The sequence below is a fragment of the Mirounga leonina genome, unplaced genomic scaffold (genome assembly GCF_011800145.1).
Source record: "Mirounga leonina isolate KUSES-001 unplaced genomic scaffold, KU_Mleo_1.0 Mir_127, whole genome shotgun sequence".
NCBI classification, from domain to species: domain Eukaryota; kingdom Metazoa; phylum Chordata; class Mammalia; order Carnivora; family Phocidae; genus Mirounga; species Mirounga leonina.
This window is the reverse complement of record NW_023270316.1, coordinates 51,774,780-51,799,146: the sequence shown is the minus strand read 5'-3', so window position 1 is coordinate 51,799,146 and position 24,367 is coordinate 51,774,780. Positions and strand designations below refer to the sequence as shown.

Genomic DNA, 24,367 nt, shown 5'->3' with positions numbered 1-24,367 from the left:
GACGACACCAAAGGCATGTTATAAAAGAAAAAAAAAGACAAACTGGACTTCATGAAAATTTAAAATTTTGTGCATCAAAAGGCACTACACAGAGGGGTGCCTGGGTGGCTCAGTGGTTAAGCGTCTGCCTTCGGCTCAGTCGTGATCCCAAGGTCCTGAGATGGAGCTCCACGTCAGGCTCTCTGCTCAGCGGGAAGCCTGTGTCTCCCTCTCCCACTCCCCCTGCTTGTGTTCCCTCTCTTGCTGTCTCTCTCTCTGTCAAATAAATAAATAAAATCTCTTAAAAAAAAAAAAAAGGCACTACACAGAGTAAAAAAGAAAGAAACCCACAGAACGGGAGAAAATATGTGCAAATTGGATAAGGGACTAATAGCTAGAATATATAGAGAACTCCTAAAACTCAATAACAAAAACACAACACACTTCAAAAATGGGTCAAGTACTTGAATAGACATTTTTCCAAAGAAGATATAAGAATGGACAATCAGCATGTGAAAAGATGCACACCACCACTAATCATCATGAAAATGCAAACCAAAACTAAAAGGAGACAGCACCTCATACCCAGGAAAATGGCTACCATCAAAAAAACAGAAAACAACTTTGATGGGAACACAAAGGGTACAGTCACTCTGGAAAACAGTATGGTCAGTTCCTCAAAAATCTATAAATAGAATCACCAAATGGTCCAGCAATTCCATTTCTGGGCATATACCCAAAAGAAGTGGAAGCAGGGTGTTGAAGAGATATTTGTACACTCATGTTCACAGCAACATTAGAACAGCCAAAATGTGAAAGCGACCTAACTGTCCACTGGTGGATGAAGGGATACACAGTACGTGGTGTATACACACAAGGCAGTATTAACCTTAAAAGGGAAGGCAATTCTGCAATATGCTACCACACGGGTGAACCTGGAACACATCATGCTCCGTGAAATAAGCCAGTCACAAAAAGACAAAATGCTATGATTCCACTTAAATGAGGTACTTGGGGTACTCAAAATCATAGCGACAGAAGTATGACGGTTTCCAGGGGCCCAGAGAAGGGGAAAGTGGGAAGTGACTGTTTAATGAGTATAGAGTTTCAGTTCTAGAAGATGGAAAGAGTTCCGGGGATGGATGGTGGTGATGACTGCATAATAATGTGAACATATTCAATACCAATGAACTGTGCATTTAAAATCATAAGACAGTAAACTTTATGTTAAGTGCATTTTACCACAATAAAAAAACAACCAACCAACCTGCGGTTCTTCAAGTGTGCTCCTCAGCCTACTAACATCATTAATGTTAGCATTAGCACCACCTGGTAATTTGTCAGATACAAATTTTGGTACCAAACTCCAGATTTACAGAATCAAACTCTGGGCCCAGCAATCTGTTTTTAGCAAGCTTTCCTGTTAATTCAGATACACACTAGAGATTGCAAACTGATATAAATGTTACCCAAAAAACCCCACCAACTTTTTATATAAGAAAAAATTAAAGGTAACAGACATTTTTAGCCCACCATGACCAATCCCATTCCATTAATCTCACTTAGAATATCTGTAACTTTGGGGCGCCTGGGTGGCTCAGTCGTTAAGTGCCTGCCTTCGGCTCAGGTCATGGTCCCAGGGTCCTGGGATCAAGCCCCGCTTCGGGCTCTCTGCTCCGCCTGAAGCATGCTTCTCCCTCTCCCACTCCCCCGCTTGTGTTCCTGCTCTCGCTGTGTATCTCTCTGTCAAATAAATAAATAAAATCTTTAAAAAAAAAAAAAAAAAGAATATCTGTAACTTTGAAACTTTCCAGGCTTAGAATTCAGTATTCAAGTTGTTTACTTTATGGAGGCAATTATTTTTTCACGAGCTTACAATGCCATCTACTGGTAGTCACAAAAACTGCAGCTAGAGCAGGTTTTAGGTAAAGGGTGTTATCTGAATTTCTAGGGTAAAACATATGTGTTTTAATAATTTAAAAAGTACAATAAAACATACACTGAAGTTACACATAATTCTTCATAAAGGAATATGAAAACTACTGAATGAAACAGATCTCCAGCTTCATGACTTCACAATAAAATCTGATTAAAGAGGGGCTCCTGGGTGGCTCAGTTGGTTAAGCGACTGCCTTCGGCTCAGGTCATGATCCTGGAGTCCCTGGATCGAGTCCCGCATCGGGCTCCCTGCTCGGCAGGGAGGCTGCTTCTCCCTCTGACCCTCCTCCCTCTCATGCTCTCTGTCTCTCATTCTCTCTCTCTCAAATAAAATCTTTAAAATAAATAAATAAATAAATAAAATAAAATCTGATTAAAGAAAAAAAATCAAGATAATGGAAAGTCCACATGAAATCTCCTAAATAAAAAAAGTGTGGTGGGCGCCTGGGTGGCTCAGTTGGTTAAGTGACTGCCTTCAGCTCAGGTCATGATCCTGGAGTCCCGGGATCGAGTCCCACATCAGGCTCCCTGCTCAGCCGGGGGTCTGCTTCCCCCTCTGCCCTCTTCCCTCTAGTGCTCTCTGTCTCTCATTCTCTCTCTCTCTCAAATAAATAAATAAAATCTTAAAAAAAAAAAAAAGTGTGGCGAACACTAGCAATCCTGATTCATTAGGCATACTTCTTTAATCTAAAAAATGTGTATTTTAATCACTAACTTAGTAATTAAGTGAACAATTAATTTTCCAAATTTGTCTATGAAATTAGTCTAAAGAATTTTATTCAGATATAAGGACCCATTTCAAGTTTACTTACACTTTATATCTCAATGAGGAAGTAAACTCAACTCTTTTTTTATAAAACTTAATATGTAATGGATATTTTTCTTGAAAATAGTATTTTGCCACTGCCATTTAAAATCAAGAAGTCCAATCCACTTGAGTTTATTATCTAAGATCACAATAAAAACTTAAAGCCTCAAAATGGACATCTTAAAATTTTTATAAAGCCGAAATTTTTTATGAACTGAAAAATTTCCAAGTTCAATCACCTTCTTTTGATTTAAATATCTGATCAGGATTGAAGCAGCTTTATTTTTGCTAATAAAATCTAACCTGAGCAAATACTGTGACTACTATAATTTCCTAAAATATGGCCCTTAACCTGCTGTTCTTATGTGAGTTAAAAGAATTATTAACCTTAAAAACAAAGTTCTATAACGCCATATCCAATACACAATTTTGCACAATACAGATTTTTTACATACACATACAAATCACATGTCTAAAATAGTTACTGCAACACAAAAGCTACTGAAATTTTTTGGTTTTTATCCAAATTAAAAAACTAAGCACAATAGTTTATCAACAAGGACCAAAACTGCTAGATTAATTTCCAATAAACGTATGATTGGTAGTGACGATTTTGGTTTGGAAGGAGCTAGTCACAGAGATAAGTTGTCTAAGAACTACAACGTTAAAATTAAGTGATTTCCTGCAGAGATGAGGTGTTAGGATGGGGTAGTAAGAGAAGGACCAGTTCTTGAACATCTTCTTTAAATCAACAAGCACTTTACAAATTTTATCATTTAATTAAAATACATACCAACCTTTAAGTATGTCTTTTCTCAACTTTAAGATCCAGAAACACACTCAGATGATTACCCAGGCAAAGAGTGATGGAATCAGGATTCCAAACCAGGCCTGATTCCAAAACAATGCTCTTTACCCCAGACCAGTATTTCCCAAAGTGTGGTGCATATGGTAGAATACAAGATGATTATAATTAATTCAACAACTGTAATTTAAGTTTTATTTTTACTTTCTGTGTGTTATAAAAAATGTATCAGCACAAACCCATGGTTTTATGAAAAACAAAAAAGCAATCAAATTTAGTGAAAAATATGAAGTAAATAAATAATACTATCAGTGTTACCTCGATTTGGTAAAAATCATGAGGGAGATTAATAAATGCATGTCAGCAGACATTATACTATACTGTGACGTCTTTCTAGGTAGGAGAAGCACTTGCTTTTATTTTCCTCTCCCCAAATTTAAAACTCTTTTTAAACAAACAAAAAACTCATTCATGCACATAATTATAATTATCATTTACTATTGATCAGAATGTCTCAAAAGTACTGGCTGGGGAGTTCTCAGATACTGTTACCACTGCAAATAATGCTTTTGGAATCTTTAAAGATTGGGATTGTTGGGATGCCTGGGTGGCTCAGTCGGTTAAGCATCTGCCTTCAGCTCAGGTTGTGATTCCAGAGTCCTGGGATCGAGTCCCACATCGGGCTCCTTGCTCAGTGGGGAGCCTGCTTCTCCCTCTGCCTGCCGCTCCCCCTGCTTGTGTGTGCACTTTCTCTGACAAATAAATAAATAAAATCTTAAAAAAAAAAAAAAATAGGTATTGTTGACTCCCTTTTTTTTGCCTTTTAGTAAGAAATCTGTAATTCTCAGGGTGGCCTCGGTGGCTCAGTCGGTTAAGCGGCTGCCTTCGGCTCAGGTCATGATCCTGGAGTCCCTGGATCGAATCCCGCATCGGGCTCCCTGCTCGGCAGGGAGCCTGCTTCTCCCTCTGACCCTCCCCCCTCTCATGTGCGCTCTCTCTCTCTCTCTCTCATTCTCTCTGTCTCAAATAAATAAATACAATCTTTAAAAAAACAAAACAAAACTGCCAAGACCTTTCAATGGAGAAAGAAGAATCTTTTCAATAAATAGTGCTGGGAAACTGGATAGTCACATGCAAAAGCATGACTCCTGACTCACACCATATACAAAAATGAACTCAAAATGGATCAGAGACCTCAATGAAAGAACTAAAAATATAAAACTCTTAGTAAATATGTGTAAATCTTCATGACCCTAGATTTGAAATGGTTTCTTAAATATGACACAAAAGCTTAAGCAACAAAAGGGAAAAAGATAAACTGGACTTCATAAAAATTAAGTTTTGTCATCAAAGAATACTTTCAAGAAAGTGAAAAGAAAACCCACAGAATGGTAGAAAATATTTCCAAATCATTTATCTGATAAGGGACATATATCTAGAATATACAAAGAATTCTTACAACTTAATAATAAAAAGACAACTAACCCAACGGATCTAAATGGACATTTCTCCAAAGAAGATTTACAAATGGCCAATAAGCACATGAAAAGCTGTTCAACATCATTGGTCATCAGGGAAATGCTAACCAAAACCACGAGAGACAACTTTACACTCACTAGGATGGCTATAATCAAATGCCAAATAATAATAAGTGGATTATTGGTGAGGGTATGTAGAAATCAGAATCCTCATATACTATCTGCTTGTGGGAATATAAAATGGTACAGCCACTTTGGAAAACAATGTGGCAGTCTTTTTAAAGTGTAAACACAGAGTTACCATTTGAACTAGCAATTCCATTCCTGGGTATTAAGAGAAATGAAAATGTACTTGTAGGGGTGCCTGGGTGGCTCAGTCAGTTAAGCATCTGCCTTCGGCTCAGGTCATGATCCCAGGATCCTGGGATTGAGCCCACTCAGCAGGGAGTCTGCTTGTCCCTCTCCCTCTGTCTGTCCCCCTGCTCATGTGTGCTCTCTCTCTCACATAAATAAAATCTTAAGAAAATGTACACATAAAAACTTGCACACAAATATCCACAGCAGCATTAGTCGTAATAACTAAAAGGTAGAAACAACCAATGTGTCCATCGACTGCTAAAATGTGGTATAGCCATACAATGGGATATTATTTGGTGATACAAAAGAATGAAGTAGTCATTCACGCTACCACATCGATGAAAATATCATGCTAAATAAAAAACACTAGAGAATGAAAGGTCACATATTGTATTATTCCATTTGTATGAAATGCCCAGAAGGGACAAATCCACAGAAAATAGACTAATGGTTGTTTAATGTTAGCGGGGATGGGATTTCTTTGTGGGGTGATGAAAATTTTCTAAAATTACACTGTGGTGAGTGCTACAAAACTCTGAATATATTTAAAAAATCACTGAATTGTACACTTCAAGTAAGTAGATATATATCTCAATAAAGCTATTAACAAGAACAAAAATACTGAGGGGAAGCTATTGGTATCTAGTTTGTAGAGGCCAAGGACACTGCTAAATATCCTATAATGCTAGAGACAGTCCCACATAACAAATTATCTAGCCCAACAGGTCAATATCTTGATTACTGTAGCTTTGGGATAAGTTAAAATTAGGAAGTGAAGTATGAATCTTTCTAGTTTGTTCTTTTTCAAGATTCTTTTGACACTTCAGGATTCCTTTTATTTTAATTTGAATTTCAGAATCAGCTTTTCAGTTTCTATAAGAAACCAGCTGGTATTTTACTGGCATTGCTTTGAATCTGTAGATCACTTTAACAATATTTTTTCAATAATGGAATTCTTTGCTGTGGGAAGCTGTCCTTTGCATTGTAGAATGTTTAACAGCATCCCTGGCCTCTACCCATTTGGTATCAGTAGCATAGTTGGGCTGGTAATAATAAAAATATGGTAATAATAAAAATACCTCCAGACGTTGCAAAATGGTCCCTTGAGGGACAAAATCCCCTCCTTCATTGCAACTTGAGAAATACTGCCCTAGAGGAAGAGGACCCTCCAAACTGTTTCTAGAACAACAGATGAACTTCCATAATAGAAACAAAGATCAGGGGCGCTTGGGTGGCTCAGATGGTTAAGTGTCTGCCTTTGGCTCAGGTCATGATCCCAAGGTCCTGGGATGGAGCCCCACATCAGGCTCCTGGCTCAGCGGGGAGCCTGCTTCTCCCTCTCCCTCTGCCTCTCTCCCTGCTCATGCTCTCTCTCTCTCTCTCTGTATCTCTGTGTCTCAAATGAGTAAATAAAATCTTTAAAAAAAAAAAAAAGGAAACAAAGATCAACAAACCTAGTTGTATTACATTTTTAACCTCTTTATGTTAAAAAAAAAAACTATATCCATGGAAAAGCAAACAGAAGAAGGGAAAATATTTAAGAGTATCTAATGCTGATCAGGATACAGTGAACCTTTCACACACATACACTGCTAGTGATAATACAAATTGGTGTCTACAACCTCATAGAAATCAAAGTACCAGTGTTTACTGAGAACCACAAAACATACATACCTTTTACCCATTAATTTATTCTGAGAATTTGTGAGAAGGAAATAATCCTGAGTAAACCTATGTGTTCAAAGATACTTATAATTTTTTTTAACAGTGAAAGCTTGGAAAACCAAAGTTCAACAATGGAGATATGACTCTGCAGTCATCAAAAAGGAAGATAATGAAGACTATACAGTAACACATAAGAAGACTACACAGTAACACATAAAATGCTTATGAACTTGCAAGGGGGGAAAAGGAAAAACAAAACTTTATGGTCAAAATTATTACAGCTACATACAGACACCACAAATAAATTCACAGGGGAAAAACCTTGATAGGAATTACATAAAAAATGCTCTCCATGCTTCTAAATTGCATATTCAAAATTTAAAATGCTACAGACATTTTTAAAATACTTTTTTAGGGCGCCTGGTTGGCTCAGTTGGTTGGGCGGCTGCCTTCGGCTCAGGTCATGATCCTGGAGTCCCTGGATCGAGTCCCGCATCGGGCTCCCTGCTCGGCAGGGAGTCTGCTTCTCCCTCTGACCCTCTCCCCTCTCATGTGCTCTCTCTCATTCTCTCTCTCTCTCTCTCAAATAAATAAGTAAATAAAATCTTAAAAAAATAAAATAAAATACTTTTTTACAATTGTACTATATCCTGGGCTAACTTCAAAAGATTATTTTATTTTCATGCTACCTAACATGGATCATTCTTTAAGACTTGGAAGTTTATGAAACCACAATTGTTTATCAGCCTTAATCTCTTCTAAATAGTTCCTCCAGAGTTAAAATGCAGTGTTTAGCTAACAGACTGACTACTGGTTAGAAGTCAATTTTAAAACACCCTTAGAAGTGGCAAATATATGTGGCCAAAATTATTTGAAAAGCACTTCCCATGCTTGTACATTTTTTCTTACCATACTACGTTCTGATAACCTGAACTCAATTTTCTGCAGTTTTAGTTCTCAAAAGCACTTGGTAAACATTCCTATTCCATGCTTAAAAATAACACTAAAGAGATGAATTCTCCTAGGAGCCACTGCTCTTCCTCTTTCCCTAAGCAGTCTGAGGTGACCTCTGAAAATGGTTCGCTATTCGCTTGACCCAGAAAACCCTACGAAATCATGTAAATCAAGAGGTTCAGATCTTCGTATTCACTTTAAGAACACACGTGAAACTGCCCAGGCCATCAAGGGTATGCGTATCCGAAAAGCCACCAAGTATCTGAAAGACGTCACTTTACAGAAGCAGTGTGTACCATTCTGTCACTACAATGGTGGAGTTGGTAGGTGTGCCCAGGCCAAACAGTGGGGCTGGACACAGGGTCAGTGGCCCAAGAAGAGCGCTGAATTTTTACTGCACATGCTTAAAAATGCAGAGAGTAATGCTGAACTTCAGGGTTTAGATGCTGATTCTCTGGTCATTGAGCACATCCAGGTGAACAAAGCCCCCAAGATGCGGCGTAGAACATACATGGCTCATGGCCGTATTAACCCATATATGAGCTCTCCCTGCCATACTGAGATGATCCTTACTGAAAAAGAGCAGATTGTTCCTAAACCAGAAGAGGAGGTTGCACTTACTGAAAAAGAGCAGACTGTTCCTAAACCAGAAGAGGAGGTTGCACAGAAGAAAAAGATATCCCAGAAGAAACTGAAGAAACAAAAACTTATGGCCTGGGAGTAAATTCTGCAGAATAAATGCAAATAAAAATAAAAAGAGAAAAAAAAAATAACACTAAAGAGATATCAAAGGTTCCTATATAAATTAATACATTCTCAGTGCCTTCTTATAAAATGCAATTTCCATGCTGTATAAAATACCAACAAATGTTTTACATCTTTAGGATGGTAATTTGGGGTCAATACCGAAGGGATTTTAAAAAAAGAAAAGTATGGGGCGGCTGGGTGGCTAGGTCAGTTAAGCGTCTGCCTTGGGGTCGTGATCCTGGGGTCCTGGGATAGAGCCCCACATCTGTCTCCCTGCTCAGCGAGGAGCCTGCTCCTCCCTCTCCCGCTGCTTGTGTGCTCTCTCTGTGTCAAATAAATAAATAAAATCTTTCACACACAAAAAAGTCTGTGCCCCTTGTGAAAACTGACAGCCTGTGAAGGCTCAGTGGCCTAAGAGGAACAAATCCTTTGAAGACCACTGTAGTCGGCTTCTGCTGCAAGATGTTGTTACAAAAGCAGTACAGCTGTCCCGGGCTTTTCAAAAGCTCACGCCTCACGTGACACCACTTCACTTTTGCCAAAGACCGATATTGGTACTTTGGTTTTCACAAAAAGCAAAAAGTGAAAACAGTGCTCAGCATCTGTTTTGCAGTGAGCCCTCACAGAGGCAGTGCGCACTCTGAGCATCGAGAGGGACCCCGCCAAGCTCAGTCCCCCAGGAAGGCCGCTCAGCATCAAGTCACCATAGATGTGAACCGTATCTGTGAGCATCTGTGCTTTACCTCGATTTATTTTGTTTACCTGTTAGCAAGATGTGTCCTAAGACATCAGAAAAGCCAAAGAGAGGTATTTTTTGGGTCTGGGAATTTCAAAAATTTTTCAAATATAAATTAATGTTCAAGAAATTTTCCATATAAATTAATGCTAATTGCTCTTCAAACTTTACACCATTTCAGCTTAAGAGAAATTTCACAGGAACTCTCTACTTTCAGGTGGCAGGAGAAACCTGTATTCAAACTCACACACGGAAGTTCTTTATTATTTCTGACGTCTCATCTCACCTTTCTTCTCTCACCCTTGCCCAAAAGAGTAAGGGAGGAATTTTGGCAAATGTTATTTTGAATAACCTACAGAAATTATTGGTGGGCACTGTTCCATGTTTTCACATGAATCAAACAATATTTACCAAAAAGCGACAGCAGTACCACCACAGTCAAATAGAGCATGCCACAGGGGCGCCTGGGTGGCTCAGTTGGTTAAGCGACTGCCTTCGGCTCAGGTCATGGTCCCAGGGTCCTGGGATCGAGCCCCGCATCGGGCTCCCTGCTCCACGGGAAGCCTGCTTCTCCCTCTCCCGCTCCCCCTGCTTGTGTTCCCTCTCTTGCTGTGTCTCTCTCTGTCAAATAAATAAAATCTTAAAAAAAAAAAAAAATAGAGCATGCTACAGACATTAAAGAACTATAAACTGTTTTAAAAATGTAAATGACACCTTTTACTTACGGAGCACTACATATTACCAGTTGTCCCATTTTATTTACGAAAACTGCTTCCCCAGAAAAGAAAGTGTCATCGGTTATACCACCTATGGTTGACCTTGTTTTCAATATTCTCTATTCACAATTACTGCTAGTTTACAAATTATGGGTCAAAACTAAACTCATAAGTGATAGGTTTCACTACAAATATATTAGCACTTCTAATAACATCTTTTCTTTATCCACTAGTAACTTTCAGACATTCTGACTACAGAAAAGAACATAAGACTTTACACCTTAAGAAAGAAAAAGCAATTCCTGGAAACAGAAGTATAACTTGTATTTGTAATTTGTATTTGTTTTTAATTTTCCAATTACCTAATTTAAGACGAAGTGCCTATTTTCTAATTTTAAAGGTAGAAAAATACTATTCTCTTTATTCAAGAATTAGCCAAAACTATCCTTATTTATTAAAATGTTGCCTACTAGTTAAAACTAATAATACTCTGTAGACCAAATGGCATTTTACTGTTGCACTAGCTCAGTTATCCATGCTCTAACATTAAAAGCATGCATAACAAACTTTAAAAATCCACAAACGATGAAATAATAATCATGAAATACTTAAATATAGACTTCTGGTGTCAATATCAAGTTTAAAAATTCTACGAGAAAAGTATACCCATTAAAAACAACAACCTTTATAATCTTAGTGCTTTTATAAAGCCTTTATTCTGTAAATTTCACAGATTGACATTTCCTTTGATAGTATCTATCCTACATACATACAATTTCAGTTCATCTATTATTAAACTAAGGTGACTACATTACTAGAATAGAGAAAATTATTAAATCATAGCATATTATTTACATGGAAGTCTTTCTATAATAAGTTAGTAAAAAGATTATAGCAAAACTGAATAAAGACCAAATTTTACCTTTTCTGTATTGTAATATAAAGATTTCAAAGTAGTAAACAAGGGTGGGCAGCCTTTACTGAAGTTAACCCTCAGGAACTTATCCATTAGTTCTCTAAATTTTTCACCTAGAAACAAAAGTGTACTTTGTTATACTTCAATTGATGCAAACAGTTCTCAAAATGATTTTACAAATAAAAACAAAGCTCCCTCAAAAACAATGACCTCCCATCCTATTTTTAAACCCAAAGTCTGTCGGCATTATTGCTTGTCTGTTACCACCAAAAAAGGTTAACACTAAGTATCTTGGTTGACAACTATACTTTTCCCTAGATCGGGTTTAAAATATCTTCAAAGAACACTTCAAAAGATAAGTAAACAAAATAAACTGTGCAGCTTTAAGTAGAGAGAAAAAAGTTACTTACTATCCATTCTGAATATAGTCCCCATAGCAAGTCTCTTTCCTAATCTGACTGACTAGCACAGACTCAGTCCTCATCTGCTGACACCTCATATAGTACTCTTCAGACTATAAAAAGACCCTACTGTAACCAGCAGTATATTCAATTAGCAACCAAAATGTCTTTTTAAACGCTAAAGGAGAATTTGAAAATGTTTTCCAAATCAACTAGTGCTTTACTTCAACACTCATTCCACAATCCTCTTTCAAGCACCCACCATGTGCCAGGCACTGTTCTAGGTATTAGGGATATAGCAGTGATTAAAACAATTTAAAAAAAAAAATCCTGCCCTCATGGAACTTAACATTCCAGTGAGTAAGATGGATAATAAACTTTTGTTAAACATTAGACTGAGCCCCAGAGCATTTTAACATTAGAATTAAATACCCTATTTGCAACATCAAGTAAATAATCCTATTATTGTTAAACCGTTACAAAAAAACTTGGCATCACTTTCTGGAAGAAGAAAAAATTGGAAAAATTTTAATTTTAAATACAACACAGGGGCGCCTGGGTGGCTCAGGTTGTTAAGCATCTGCCTTCGTCTCGGGTCATGATCCCAGGGTCCTGGGATCAAGCCCCACATCGGGCTTGCTGCTAGGCGGGAAGCCTGCTTCTCCTTCTCCCTCTCCCACTCCCCCTGTTTGTGTTCCCTCTCTCGCTGTGTCTCTCTCTGTCAAATAAATAAATAAAATCTTTAACAAAAAAGAAATACAACACAAAACCTTTAACTCAGCTAAAGCTTTAACTTTTCTGACAGGAAGAGTTAATATATAGGGACATGGAGGGATGCCTGGGTGGCTCAGTCGGTTAAGCGGCTGCCTTCGGCCCGGGTCATGATCCCAGGATCCTGGGATCGAGTCCCACATCAGGCTCCTTGCTCAGCAGGGAGCCTGCTTCTCTCTCTCTCTCCCTCTGCTTGTGCTCTCTCTGTCAAATAAATAAAATCTTTAAAAAATATATATATATAAGGACATGGATTTGCTCACTCATTTAAAAAAAAAAAGATACATATGTCATAAATGGCTTAACCTAAAGTAAAACTACTGAAACTACCTTGTCAGGTTTCATTATGAATCACAACACTTGACTAAAAAAATACCAACAACCCAAAGTGTTTATTTTTATTTGTTGCGACTGATTATACTGAGCAAAACATGTATACTCAATATAATTAGATGTCATAAAACTTTGAAAGAGATATTTAAATTTAATTGAGGGAAAGGAAAGTTTATCAAATATAAAAACAGGTTCGACATTTGTTAACTCAAGTTACTATAAAGACTGTTTTCAGGGGCGCCTGGGTGGCTCAGTTGTTAAGCATCTGCCTTTGGCTCAGGTCATGGTCCCTGGGATCGAGCCCCGCATCGGGGTCCCTGCTCCGCAGGGAGTCTGCTTCTCCCTCTCCCACTCCCTCTGCTTCTGTTCCCTCTCTTGCTGTGTCTCTCTCTGTCAAATAAATAAATAAATTCTTTAAAAAAAAAAAAAAGACTGTTTTCAGATAATCTCTAATCTTTTATTAGACCATACACAAAGTATATGTGTTTTGAAAATCAGATTACCAAGACAACATAAAATTTCACTCTGGGTTAAATATACATCACTACTTCTTTAAAACTCAAAAGTAGTTTCAGATATCAAGTCTTTTCAGCACTTTCTCTGATATAAGGCAAAAGTTAACAATACTGTGGCAGACAGTAAGATGCAGGTACTTAGAGAAATGTGCATTCTTCCACCTCCTATGTATGTGACCTTGGGCAAGTAACCTGTCCACTAAAATCCTCACTTTCCCCACTGCATGTGACAGCAAGAACGGCAGCAGCCTCAAAAGTACTCCTGCATGGCTCAAACCAGCTAAGTACACAGCAGTAAACAGAGCGTCCGGCCTGCATGGCTCAAACCAGGTAAGTACGCAGCAGTAAACAGAGCGTCCACCCTGCATGGCTCAAACCAGCTAAGTACGCAGCAGTAAACAGAGCGTCCGGCCTGCATGGCTCAAACCAGGTAAGTACAGAGCAGTAAACAGAGTGTCCGGCATATAGTAACCACTCAATAAATGTTGTCTATCTCTACAGGCCTTGATATCTGACAGCTGCTGTATTTCTATAGTTAAGAATCTTTTCCAGGGGCGCCTGGGTGGCTCAGTCGTTAAAGCGTCTGCCTTCAGTTCAGGTCATGATCTGACAGTCCTGGGATTTAGCCCCGCACCAGGCTCCCTGCTCAGTGGGGAGTGTGCTTCTCCCTCTGCCCCTCCCCCCTGCTCATGCTTGCTCTTTCTCTCTCTCTCTCAAATAAATAAATTAAATCTTAAAAAAAAAAGAATCTTTTCCAAATTTGCTGACAGCCGCTGAGAAAACAAGCATATTTATCTTCATGTCAAAGGCTATTCTCAACTCCTCTTCTTGGTAAACTTTCTCAGTCAATTCAGACCATCCTGGCAGATTGGAGTTAAAAGATAATATATTCAACTCTCGATTATCCAGAATACTGAAAGCCTCATCTCCCATTAAGCTGTTATTTAGACTGTGCAGCTATGAGAAAGGAGGGAGTTCTTTCTGTGCGAATGTAAGCACAGATACAGAGAAGAAAAACCAAGTGCACAGCAATCTATGCTATTACCACTTTTGTACAGAAGAGGGAGAAAAAAGGAAAGCTATACACAAACCCCCGCCCCATATATTTTTGCTTGTATATGCACAATATATTTATGCAAGAATACGCTACCTACCGGTAACAATGACAGCCTCTAGAGAAGTAAACTTGGTGGTTAGGGGAGAAACAGGAAAAACTTTGCACTTAAAAACCCTTTTATAATCTTTTATCTGGAACTATAATAATGCATTATCTAAACAAGAAGCCTACAGAAAGCTACTCAAATGCTCCATCATACACTATATTCCAAAATTACTTACCATTAGCCATCTCATAAATACTTTCTTTAGGCTAAGAAAAACCCTTTCACAAAAACAATCTCTCTTCTTCCTAGTTATTTTAAAATAATTTTTAGTAAGCCCCCCCTCCAGTCTTTCCTTTAAGGGAAAAAAAGACCATCACTCATTATGTGCCTGTTTAGCATTACAGCTTACCAAACAGGTCATCTGTCTACACAGATGCTATGCTAATTCTTCTCTGGATGTATAGTGTGGATTCAAATAAAAATTGCTGTCTCATAATCCACTGCTAAAATAATTAACACAGCAGCAAGGTAAGACTGTATCTGATTCACTGGGAATTTATTCTAATAATGGAGAATGTTCTCACTATAAAAAAGAAAATGATAATTATGTGACCTGATTGGTGTTAGCTAACATACTATGATACCATTATGGTAATAATATAATGTATAGATGTATGAAATCAACAGTTGTATACCTTAGATTTATATAATGTTCTATGTAATTATATCTCAATAATAAATAACCCAATAAAGAAGAATGGAGCAAAATTTGATTAGAACTTTGTATTTAGAACTCAAATCATCTCCTTCCCTCTCTCATCTGCATAATAGAATAGAAAATGATGAATTAAACTAGTTCTTCGGAAAAGTAGCTATATTCATGCATTATTTTCACAGCGCTTAGTATTTTAGCGCTTAGAAAATCTACCTAGGACTTCTGTGTTCACTACTCAATAGTTTTAAGCGTTTTTATCGAAAAACTGAAAACTCTTTCAAAACTTTCACCTTACAGGGGCGCCTGGGTGGCTCAGTCGTTAAGCGTCTGCCTTCGGCTCAGGTCCTGATCCCAGGACCCTGGGATCGAGCCCCACATCGGGCTCCCTGCTCCGCGGGGAAGCCTGCTTCTCCCTCTCCTACTCCCCCTGCTTGTGTTCCCTCTCTCGCTATGTCTCTGTCAAATAAATAAATAAAATCTTTAAAAAAAAAAAAAAACTTTCACCTTACATTCTCAAGTTCCATAATGTTTCTTGAACAAAAATCTTACTTGCTTTTGATAATGCCAAACTACCTTTCTTATTATACATAAAAATATTTCTAGACAGGCAGAACACCATGAAGGATTCAGCTTCTGCACAGGTACAATTAGGTAGCTGTATGATTTTATTTATGCTCACTGAAACTTTGTAAATCCATGTGTGTTAGAACCTCACAGTGATGTTGACTTGGAAGGCCATGCCGTCAGACCCTTCAATTGAGCCCCATCTTGTATAAAGATTCCTTTAGCATTTCAAAGACAGAATGCCCAGAGGGTCCAGGATAAGTCCAGTCAAATCTAAACTGCACTCTACAACCCACAGTTGGTTCCAAGCTGTCTTTCAGTAAAAATATATTTTCTATCATGTACTAAGAGCTTTTAGCAAACTTTATGAACTATGAAAAAAACTGAGGCATTATAAATTTGAAGCGCCATGTTCCATAAAGGAATAACAGAGCTAAGGTATCTTGTTAATAATCTTAAAGTTAAATGAGTTTTCTTTCTCTCCTAAGAGGCATATGAATGCATTTGAAAGTTCCAAACTAAAAGGATATCCTGGGGCGCCTGGGTGGCTCAGTCGGTTAAGCAACTGCCTTCGGCTCAGGTCATGATCCTGGAGTCCCGGCATCGAGTCCCGCATCGGGCTCCCTGCTCGGCAGGGAGCCTGCTTCTGCCTCTGACCCTCCCCCCTCTCATGTGCTCTCTCTGTCTCAAATAAATAAATAAAATCTTTAAAAAAAAAAATAATTAAAAATAAATAAATAAATAAAAGGATATCCCCACTCACAATGTGACATAAGACACACATTGAGACTGATTAAAAAAAAGAAGCCAGACACAAAAGGCCACATATGCTTTGATTCCACTTATATGAAATGTCCCAAACAGGCAAATGCACAGGTACAGGAAGTAGATTAGTGGCTGCCTGGTACTGCAAGTACAGGGAGTGATCACTAAGGAGTGTGAGGTTTCTTTTGGGAGTGATGAAAAATTTCTGAAACCAGATAGTGTTAATGGTTGCACAATTCCATGAATACACTAAAACACTGAGCTGCATACTTTAAAAAATGAATTTTATGGTATGTGAATTATATTTCAAATGCTTTATTTAAAAAAAAAACATACAGAAACGGGGCCAAGCATCTTCAATAAAACACTTTTACTATGAGAATGCTCCTCCTTGCACAAGATATCCCATCTCAGAAATTCACAATGCATGTATGAAAGTTCTAACAAGTCCCATAGAAACCTGACTGCTGGGTTCAACCCAAGGTTTCCCCAACTCACTTGACTGAAGAATAGCTCAGCATACCAGTTACCCTCCCCACTGAGCCTGATACTATCCACTTGAGCTTAAATGTTCCCTGAAAAACATCAGGGAAATCTGCTTTCAATATTTCATAAAGCCAAAACAAAACTGTGAGTATCAGAAGAATACTATTTATCATCTGAGATGCACTAGTGGAACTAAGATGCACTAATGGAAAATGAACGTTTACAACAAACTCGTACCGACTGTCTAATACAATACATTTCTAACAGGTACTTCATATATTTTTAAAGTCAGTTAACTAAAAAACTTTCCATGAATCTTTTGATAAAGAAAATTGTAACCCAATTATTTAAACAAATATTTCTACTATAAATGAAAATTCATTAGAAAATATACCACCTCCTCACCCAATGCCTAGAGTAGATTTTTTTTAAGTTGTATTAGCTTTCTGGGGTCTGACTTATATCAAAAGACATGCAAGAAGTCCCAATAAATAATCTATAGCACTTTCAACTAAAAATAGAGACAGCTTTGGGCGCCTGGGTGGCTCAGTTGGTTAAGCGACTGCCTTCCGCTCAGGTCGTGATCCTGGAGTCCCGGGATCGAGTCCCGCATCGGACTCCCTGCTCGGCAGGGAGTCTGCTTCTCCCTCTGACCCTCCCCCTCTCATGCTCTCTCTCTCTCTCATTCTCTCTCTCAAATAAATAAATAAAATCTTTAAAAAAAATTAAAAATAAATAAATAAATAAATAAAAATAGAGACAGCTTTAAGAAAATGGCACAATTTTCTATAAAATGATCAACAAAGATAATAACTATCTGCTCTACGGCCCCAAAGCGAAGGAGTTCAACTGCATGCACAACTTGGATCAAGGTCATGAATATACTGCTGTTCAATAAAAGCAAGTCACAATACATACCATAGTGCTCCCATTTACATAAAGTACAAAAGCAGGGAGGGGGAGTTGTCTTGTTTTTCTAGAGATACAAAATACATGGAGCTCTCTAAAAACAACAGCATGATACAGGCAAATTTCAGGAAAGTGGACAACTTTGAGGAGAGAGGGCCTTCACAGGGAATGGTGACGTTCTTCAACACTGTGGTGGGCACAAAGGGCTCACCACACTTTCTCTGAATTTATGCTCTAAAAAGAAAACCTAAAACTTCAAAACTTCTACCACTTAAATCACAATACCTCATATATAATTTGTCATCAATTCTAGGGAACTTAATTTATCTTCTAAATCTGGTATTTAGTATTTAAAGTCACGGAAGAAAAACAATCTTATATAGAGAACTTCTGATACTTGAAACCAACATATAGCTATACGCTAAAAACACTTATTAACACATGCATAATAAGTTCATAACTGATCGCTCCCACCCCCAAGACTGGTGTAGATGTAAAGTAAACACTGCACCAGAAACAAGTTTTTTAAATGTGAATGATGTTGAATAACAGATAATTATTAGTGTTACAAAAGATATCCTAATATTACCTGGGGCAAGGTTCAAAGGTAATCTTCTAGGTGAAATTGCTCTGGGGTGCTGCTTACTAATTTCTTCATAAATCTGAAGCCTCTCTTCTAAAGTGCCTATTATCAGTAAATATGTGTGAGATTCAAAGCATCAGAACTTTTATCTATGATAAAATGCTAATAAACTTTAAAAATTGTTATAAATAAAGACTGCATTGTCAATATTAAAGCTGCGCTCAATTTTTAGAACATTAAAAAAACTGCAGTGGTGAAATAATATGATCAGCAAAACACCATTTTAAACCCCATCTCCAGAGAAATCCAAAACTTCATCACAACAGATTCTACATCCAACTCAAATCATACACATACAAGACATACAGACTCAAAATACACAGCACTTCTCTTATATTCCTTAGTGTACAACCTCATGAAAAAGAAAGTGCTCCTTTATAACTTTTCTTACACAAATTCTCTAACTTGGTGAAGCCTACACACATCCCCACAAAAGGTTGTAATGCTTACTGATTAGGTTTTAAAAAGCAACCATTTCAGCATCGTGAATGTAAATGTTTTATAGTTTAAAAGATGAACTAAATTTTTAAGGTAGCTTTGACATTTAAAATCTTCAATGAAAATCCATTAAAAAGAACCCCATTAGTACAGACTGTTTAAAGTGGCGATTATTTCTCCCTGTAAATACAATGATATAAAACATACTTCTAACAGAAAGTTGTATCTTCCCTCCCAAGACCAACCTAATTTTATAGTACTCAATAGAGGATCTATATTATATGTTACTCTGCAATAACAATTTGCAAAGTAGGATGTGGTCTACTTCGTTATTCTAAAATAATATCCTGCATAATTTTCAAAGAGAGATTATATGCATTATTTCATATAAGCAATAAGACAATTTACAGGAGAATTTTAAGAAAAAGCAAACAAACCTGATTTTAAACCATAAGGTTTTCAATTGATTTTAATTTAGAAAACAAGTATTGTAAGAAGAACCCTTGGTGCCAGCGATCAAGGTATCTCTATACTAAATGTAGTGTTCACTATCAAGATTATAAATCAATACTTAAAAAAGTAATGTTTGATTTTGTTTAGACTCTTTCCTTCCCCCAGTAGTATGTTTTGGAGCTCCAATGTGCTGGGATTCAAAACCTGGGATATAGGAAAGATAATTTTCATATTCTGTTAACAATTTGGAGACTTCAAGAAATATCAAGGACCTTTATACTAAAATTTACATTAAGACTATTTACTGCATATTTTTAAAAAGTAGGTCTCATATTTATGCCTAATCTTAAGAGTATTAAAAAAAAAATTCTCCACTATCCCAGATATAACAAGTCTTATGAATATAGTAAAATTAAGACAAAACCAAACCATTTCAATGCCCTATTTGAAGTCACAAGTTGGAGCTCCAGAACTTACCATGGGGGAGAAAAGGTCCTAAGGAACCTAAAAAGATAAAGTAATGTAATTAGTTTTGTAATAATTACATTTTATAGTAAGCATGGATCTTGACATGGAACATATATTCATTTTACTAAACATTTAAATATCTGTATTATTAACTACATGTCAGTAACTGATAGTTTAAAGAAAAACATCAATTATCTCACCTTTCCAACCTTCGAACATATTATGACTTTTGTCCAGAGTTTTAAAAACACAAATTATTGATCTAATTAATACTTTAATTTCCATCTTCTTAAAAACAATATACGGAAAAAAATTAATGATTTGTGGTATTAAATTTTAAACACACAGAAAACCTGGATTAATTTGTAACAGTGATTAGGGTACAACAAATAAATTTTTCTCAAAGCTCATACTTCTATAAATGAATATGAATAGCTACCTATTTTTACCATATTTTTTAAATTTAAAAGTTCTGCTTTGTCAACCCCCTTGAACCGTATTTTCATAATTATTTCAGCCATGTATTTATCCATGAGTAAATCTATTAGGAATATTAACTGCTCTTAACATTTAATTATGAATATATTAAGGAAAATTTGGAAAAATACTACAGATTTCTAAAAAGGATAGGTTACCTAATTGGAAAGAAGATTTGTAAAATTTTGCTCTACACAAATTAACCTAGTTTGAAATTAAGAGAATGATTTTCATGTTAATGCTGTACATTACATACCCTCAGCAAAATTTCTTTGGCCTAATTCTTATGTTTAGAGGCTGAGGATAACAAGCCTCTAGTTCTTTAAAAAATATTAAATTTCCCAGAAAGGGAATGCTCGTTTTCTTCCCCAGCTCTCTAGTTAGTCTAAATTGGTAACATTTTAATGGGTCAAGGAATTTAAAATTATCTGTGAGCATTTATCACTTAAGTATAAATAAATATCTAAATTCCTCTTCACTGCCATGTTGAACCTATAATTTTCCTAAATGGAAAAATAAATGCTAACGCTAAAAATATTTGTCTTCAAATATTATTACAACTGTGCATTTATTTCAAACACTAGTTAAGATTAGGTAGAGGAGAAAAATCATTACATACTAAGTTGCAGAGCTTTTTCCAAGCCTTCATAATAACACCAATTTTCTGCATTCCGATCAATCAAGTTTTTGAATACTTCACTGGCTTCTTTTAATCTTCCCAATTTCAACAGCATTTCCCCTAAAATTAAGTTTAGATTCACATTCATTTTACTTAAACATTAAATGCCTTTCTGATCTCGTAGATTTCACTAAGCATTATTAGTATAATAGATGTTTATGAAAGACAGAACCGTATGTGCTTCCCTTTGGGGCATGTTGTGCAGTTTACATAACTAACCACAGATTAATTCACAGCTTGTCTTCAGAAATGAACCTTCATTTACACATTTTATTATACTAACATTCATTTCTGGCTCCCTTCTACACCCCAAATATACACATAGGATATTTAGTTCTTAGTAAAAATATTTGCATTGTGCCCATTTTTATATACCCCTTAAGATCGTTAAAGACTCCCTCTACAGACTGGTAAATAATTCTAATGAAACATCCCTACATTCCTACTGCTAGATTTGAATGTACTCTTTCTGATCAATTCATATATTAAACAATTCTCCGTTCAATTCTCTTAGTTTCCTTTCGATGGCACTAAAATTGGAGAAGTTTAACTCAGTAAAACAAAAACACTAAGTACCACTTCACAGCAAGAAACCACACAAACCAGGTTCACATGGGGGTCACCCCTAAGATTCAAATCCTTTTACTAAGCCACACAAATTCAAAGTAGGCCTGGGAGGGGTGCCTGAGTGGCTAAATAGGTTGAGCAGCTGACCTGACTCCCCACGGGGCATCTGCTGAAGATTCTCTCCCTCTCTCTCCCCCTCACCCTGCTCCTGCGCCCACGCTTTCTCTCTCGCAAATAAATACATTGTTAAAAAAAAAAAAAAGAAGAAAGAAAGTAGGCTTGGAAAATGAGTATCTAAACTTCTCAGATATAATGGAAAACACATCTAATCAAAGATAAAAGGGAGATTCTCAAAAAAGGCTGTATCTCAACTTCCTATCACTAAGACCTCCCCTTCCCCAAACAATCTATTTCAAAGAAATAACCCTTTGAAATGTCTTCAGATGTATTATTTCAAGTTTCATCATCTGGGAGGAGACAATATATTGAAGTAGTTATTATATACTATTATTTTACTATTTATATATATTACTCAAGCTCTAGAGGAAGACTAACCAGATGTAATTTCCAGTTTTACTACTTTCTCATACAAAATTCCAATGTCTACTTACCTATAAAATATCAACTATCTCAGTCCGATTTTGTGATAAATGAATTAATTTAAAGGGGTTAGCACTTTAACCCCTGGAAGAAAGAAACCAGAACACTAAATTATTTATCCGCATTGTACCAATAGTTTGAAAAATAGTGTTGTTCAGGGGCGCCTGGGTGGCTCAGTTGGTTGGGCGACTGCCTTCGGCTCGGGTCATGATCCTGGAGTCCTGGGATCGAGTCCCGCATCCGGCTCCCTGCTCAGCGGGGAGTCTGCTTCTCCCTCTGACCCTCCCCCCTCTCATGCTCTATCTCAGTCTCTCTCTCAAATAAATAAAATCTTAAAAAAAAAAAAAAAAAGAAAAATAGTGTTGTTCAATAGCCAAATTATGGAAAGAGTCCAAACATCCATAGACTGAAGAATGGATAAAGAAGAGGTAGTGTGTGTGTGTGTGTGTATAAAATAATATTACTCAGCCATAAAAAAAGAATGATATCTTGTCATTTGCAATGAGATGGCTGGAGCTAGAGAGTATAATACTAAGTGAAATAAGTCAGAGAAAGACAAATACTATATGATTTCACACATTATGTGGAATTTAAAAAACAAAACAGATTACATGGGGGGAAAAAAAGACAGGCAAACCACAAAGCCAACTCTTAACAATAGAGAACAAACTAAGGGTTGCTGAAGGGGAGGTGGGTGGGGAGTGGGCTAAATGGGTGATGGGTATTAAGGAGGGCACTTGTGATGAGCACTGAGTGTTGAATCACTAAATTCTACACATGAAACTAGTATTACACTATATATTAACTAACTGGAATTTAAATAAAAACTTGGGAAAAATAAAAAATAAAAAGAAATACACAAAATAAGTGTTGTCAATATTAGTATTATTCCCAAAAATTAAATCAGCACTATACATTAACTGGAAGAGCAGAGTATAGCAGTTAAAAATAAGGACTCATGAAAAGACATGAAGAAATCTTGAATTACTAAGTGAAAGAAGCTAATCTAAAAAACCTACATACTATATGATTCCAACTATAGGACATTCTGGAAAAGGCACACCTATAGAGACAGTAAAAGGATCAGTGGTAGCCAGGAGCTGGGGGCAAGGAGAAACAAACATACAGAGCACAGAGGATTTTTAGAGCAGTTAAACTACTCTATATGACACTACAATGGTGGATATATTTCTCAAAACCTAGACAAGAGTGAACCTTCATGTAAACTGTACTTTTAGTGGTAATTACCTGTCAATGTGGGGGTTCACTAATTGCAACGAATGTACCATTCTGGTAGGGAATGTTGATGGGGCGGGGGGAGGCTTGCATGTGTGGCAGCAGAGGGTAGATGTGAAATCTCTATACCTTCCACTCAATTTTGTTATGAACCAAAAATTACAAAAATGAAGATTATTTAAATAAAAAAAGTGGTGATTGACTGGCTCAGTTGGTAGAGCATGTGACTCTTGATCTTGGGGTCATGCGTTCAAACCCCATGTTGGGTTTAGAGTTTACTTAATAAATAAATAAATAAATAATAGGGACGCCTGGGAGGCTCAGTCAGTTAAGCATCTGCCTTCGGCTCAGATTATGATCCCACAGTCCTAGAAGAGAGTCCTGCATTGGGCTCCTTGTTCAGTGAGGGGCCTGCTTCTTCCTCTGCCTGCCACTCCCCCTACTTATGCCTCTCTCTTTCTCTTTCTCTGACAAATAAATAAATAAAATCTAAAAAAAATAAAATAAAATAAAATAGTAAAACAAAAAAAGTAAGGGCTCTGAAGCCAGGAAGATGTGTTTAGAAATTAACTCTACCATCTAAAAGGCAGGGTGACTTTGGGTAAGTCCTTAACCTCTCTAAACTTTAGTTTCCTCAACTATAAAATGGGGATAATCTACCTATGCTGGAAGTGCTAAAAAATTAAATGAAATAAAGCAGTTTAAGCAATTACCATACTCTGAGACACAGGAAAAGTAAATAAACATTAGCTATTATTTTTATTAAGCTTTAGAAGTCCTGCAACTATTTGAAACTTTAGTTCTAAACTAATTATTACTTTAGTTAGACATTTTATTATAGTATTGCTCAGAGAATGGTAACTGATGAACAAAACTTTGTTTAAAAAAAAATGTGCTTGACCCATTTCTAACAAGCTATTTATCAGGATCCTGCCTTCATACCTAGCCCATATTGAAAATAAATGAATCTTGTTTTCATGATGACCCCAGTAACATCATTTACTATTCTCATTGTATTTACTTATTTCATGGATATATATTTGGGGGAGGGGAGAGGAAATGGAATCTGGAGTCAAAACCCCTAGACTCAAATCTAGTACTACCGAGCTCACTTAGCTGTATGACTTTGGGCAAGTCACTTAACC

General features: G+C 36.8%; 2 protein-coding genes across 5 annotated transcripts in view; one reads left to right on the top strand and one right to left on the bottom strand.

The window, feature by feature from the left end:
* NAA16 (N-alpha-acetyltransferase 16, NatA auxiliary subunit) overlaps positions 1 to 24,367 on the bottom strand; it is a 64,684-nt gene that overhangs the window by 26,834 nt on the left and 13,483 nt on the right. For 2 of the 4 annotated variants that reach the window (XR_004678907.1, XM_035003284.1), the window contains exons 7-9: positions 20,760 to 20,879; positions 18,251 to 18,346; positions 11,106 to 11,212 (exon numbers count right to left, since the gene is read on the bottom strand). Coding sequence is in view for 3 of the 4 variants with exons in the window: in XM_035003284.1 (XP_034859175.1) it covers positions 11,106 to 11,212; positions 18,251 to 18,346; positions 20,760 to 20,879 (323 nt within the window). In the remaining variant the exon portion in view is untranslated. Of the gene's footprint in view, positions 1 to 11,105; positions 11,213 to 18,250; positions 18,347 to 19,672; positions 19,700 to 20,759; positions 20,880 to 24,367 lie in introns of all 4 variants that reach the window. The other 2 variants (XM_035003283.1, XM_035003285.1) reach the window with 2 other exon arrangements.
* On the top strand, positions 8,060 to 8,708 carry LOC118009381 (60S ribosomal protein L17-like). The gene is made up of 2 exons (XM_035003297.1): positions 8,060 to 8,594; positions 8,643 to 8,708. Exons 1-2 carry the CDS (start codon positions 8,106 to 8,108, stop codon positions 8,706 to 8,708), a joined length of 555 nt encoding a protein of 184 aa, XP_034859188.1. The 5' UTR covers positions 8,060 to 8,105.

What these genes read in the sequence shown, in the direction of transcription:
- LOC118009381 (XM_035003297.1), top strand. Translation starts at nt 8,106, where the DNA reads ATGGTTCGCTATTCGCTTGACCCAGAAAACCCTACGAAATCATGTAAA. An exon ending in TTCCTAAACCAGAAGAGGAG is followed by an intron (nt 8,595 to 8,642) that starts GTTGCACTTACT and finishes CCAGAAGAGGAG; the next exon opens with GTTGCACAGAAGAAAAAGAT.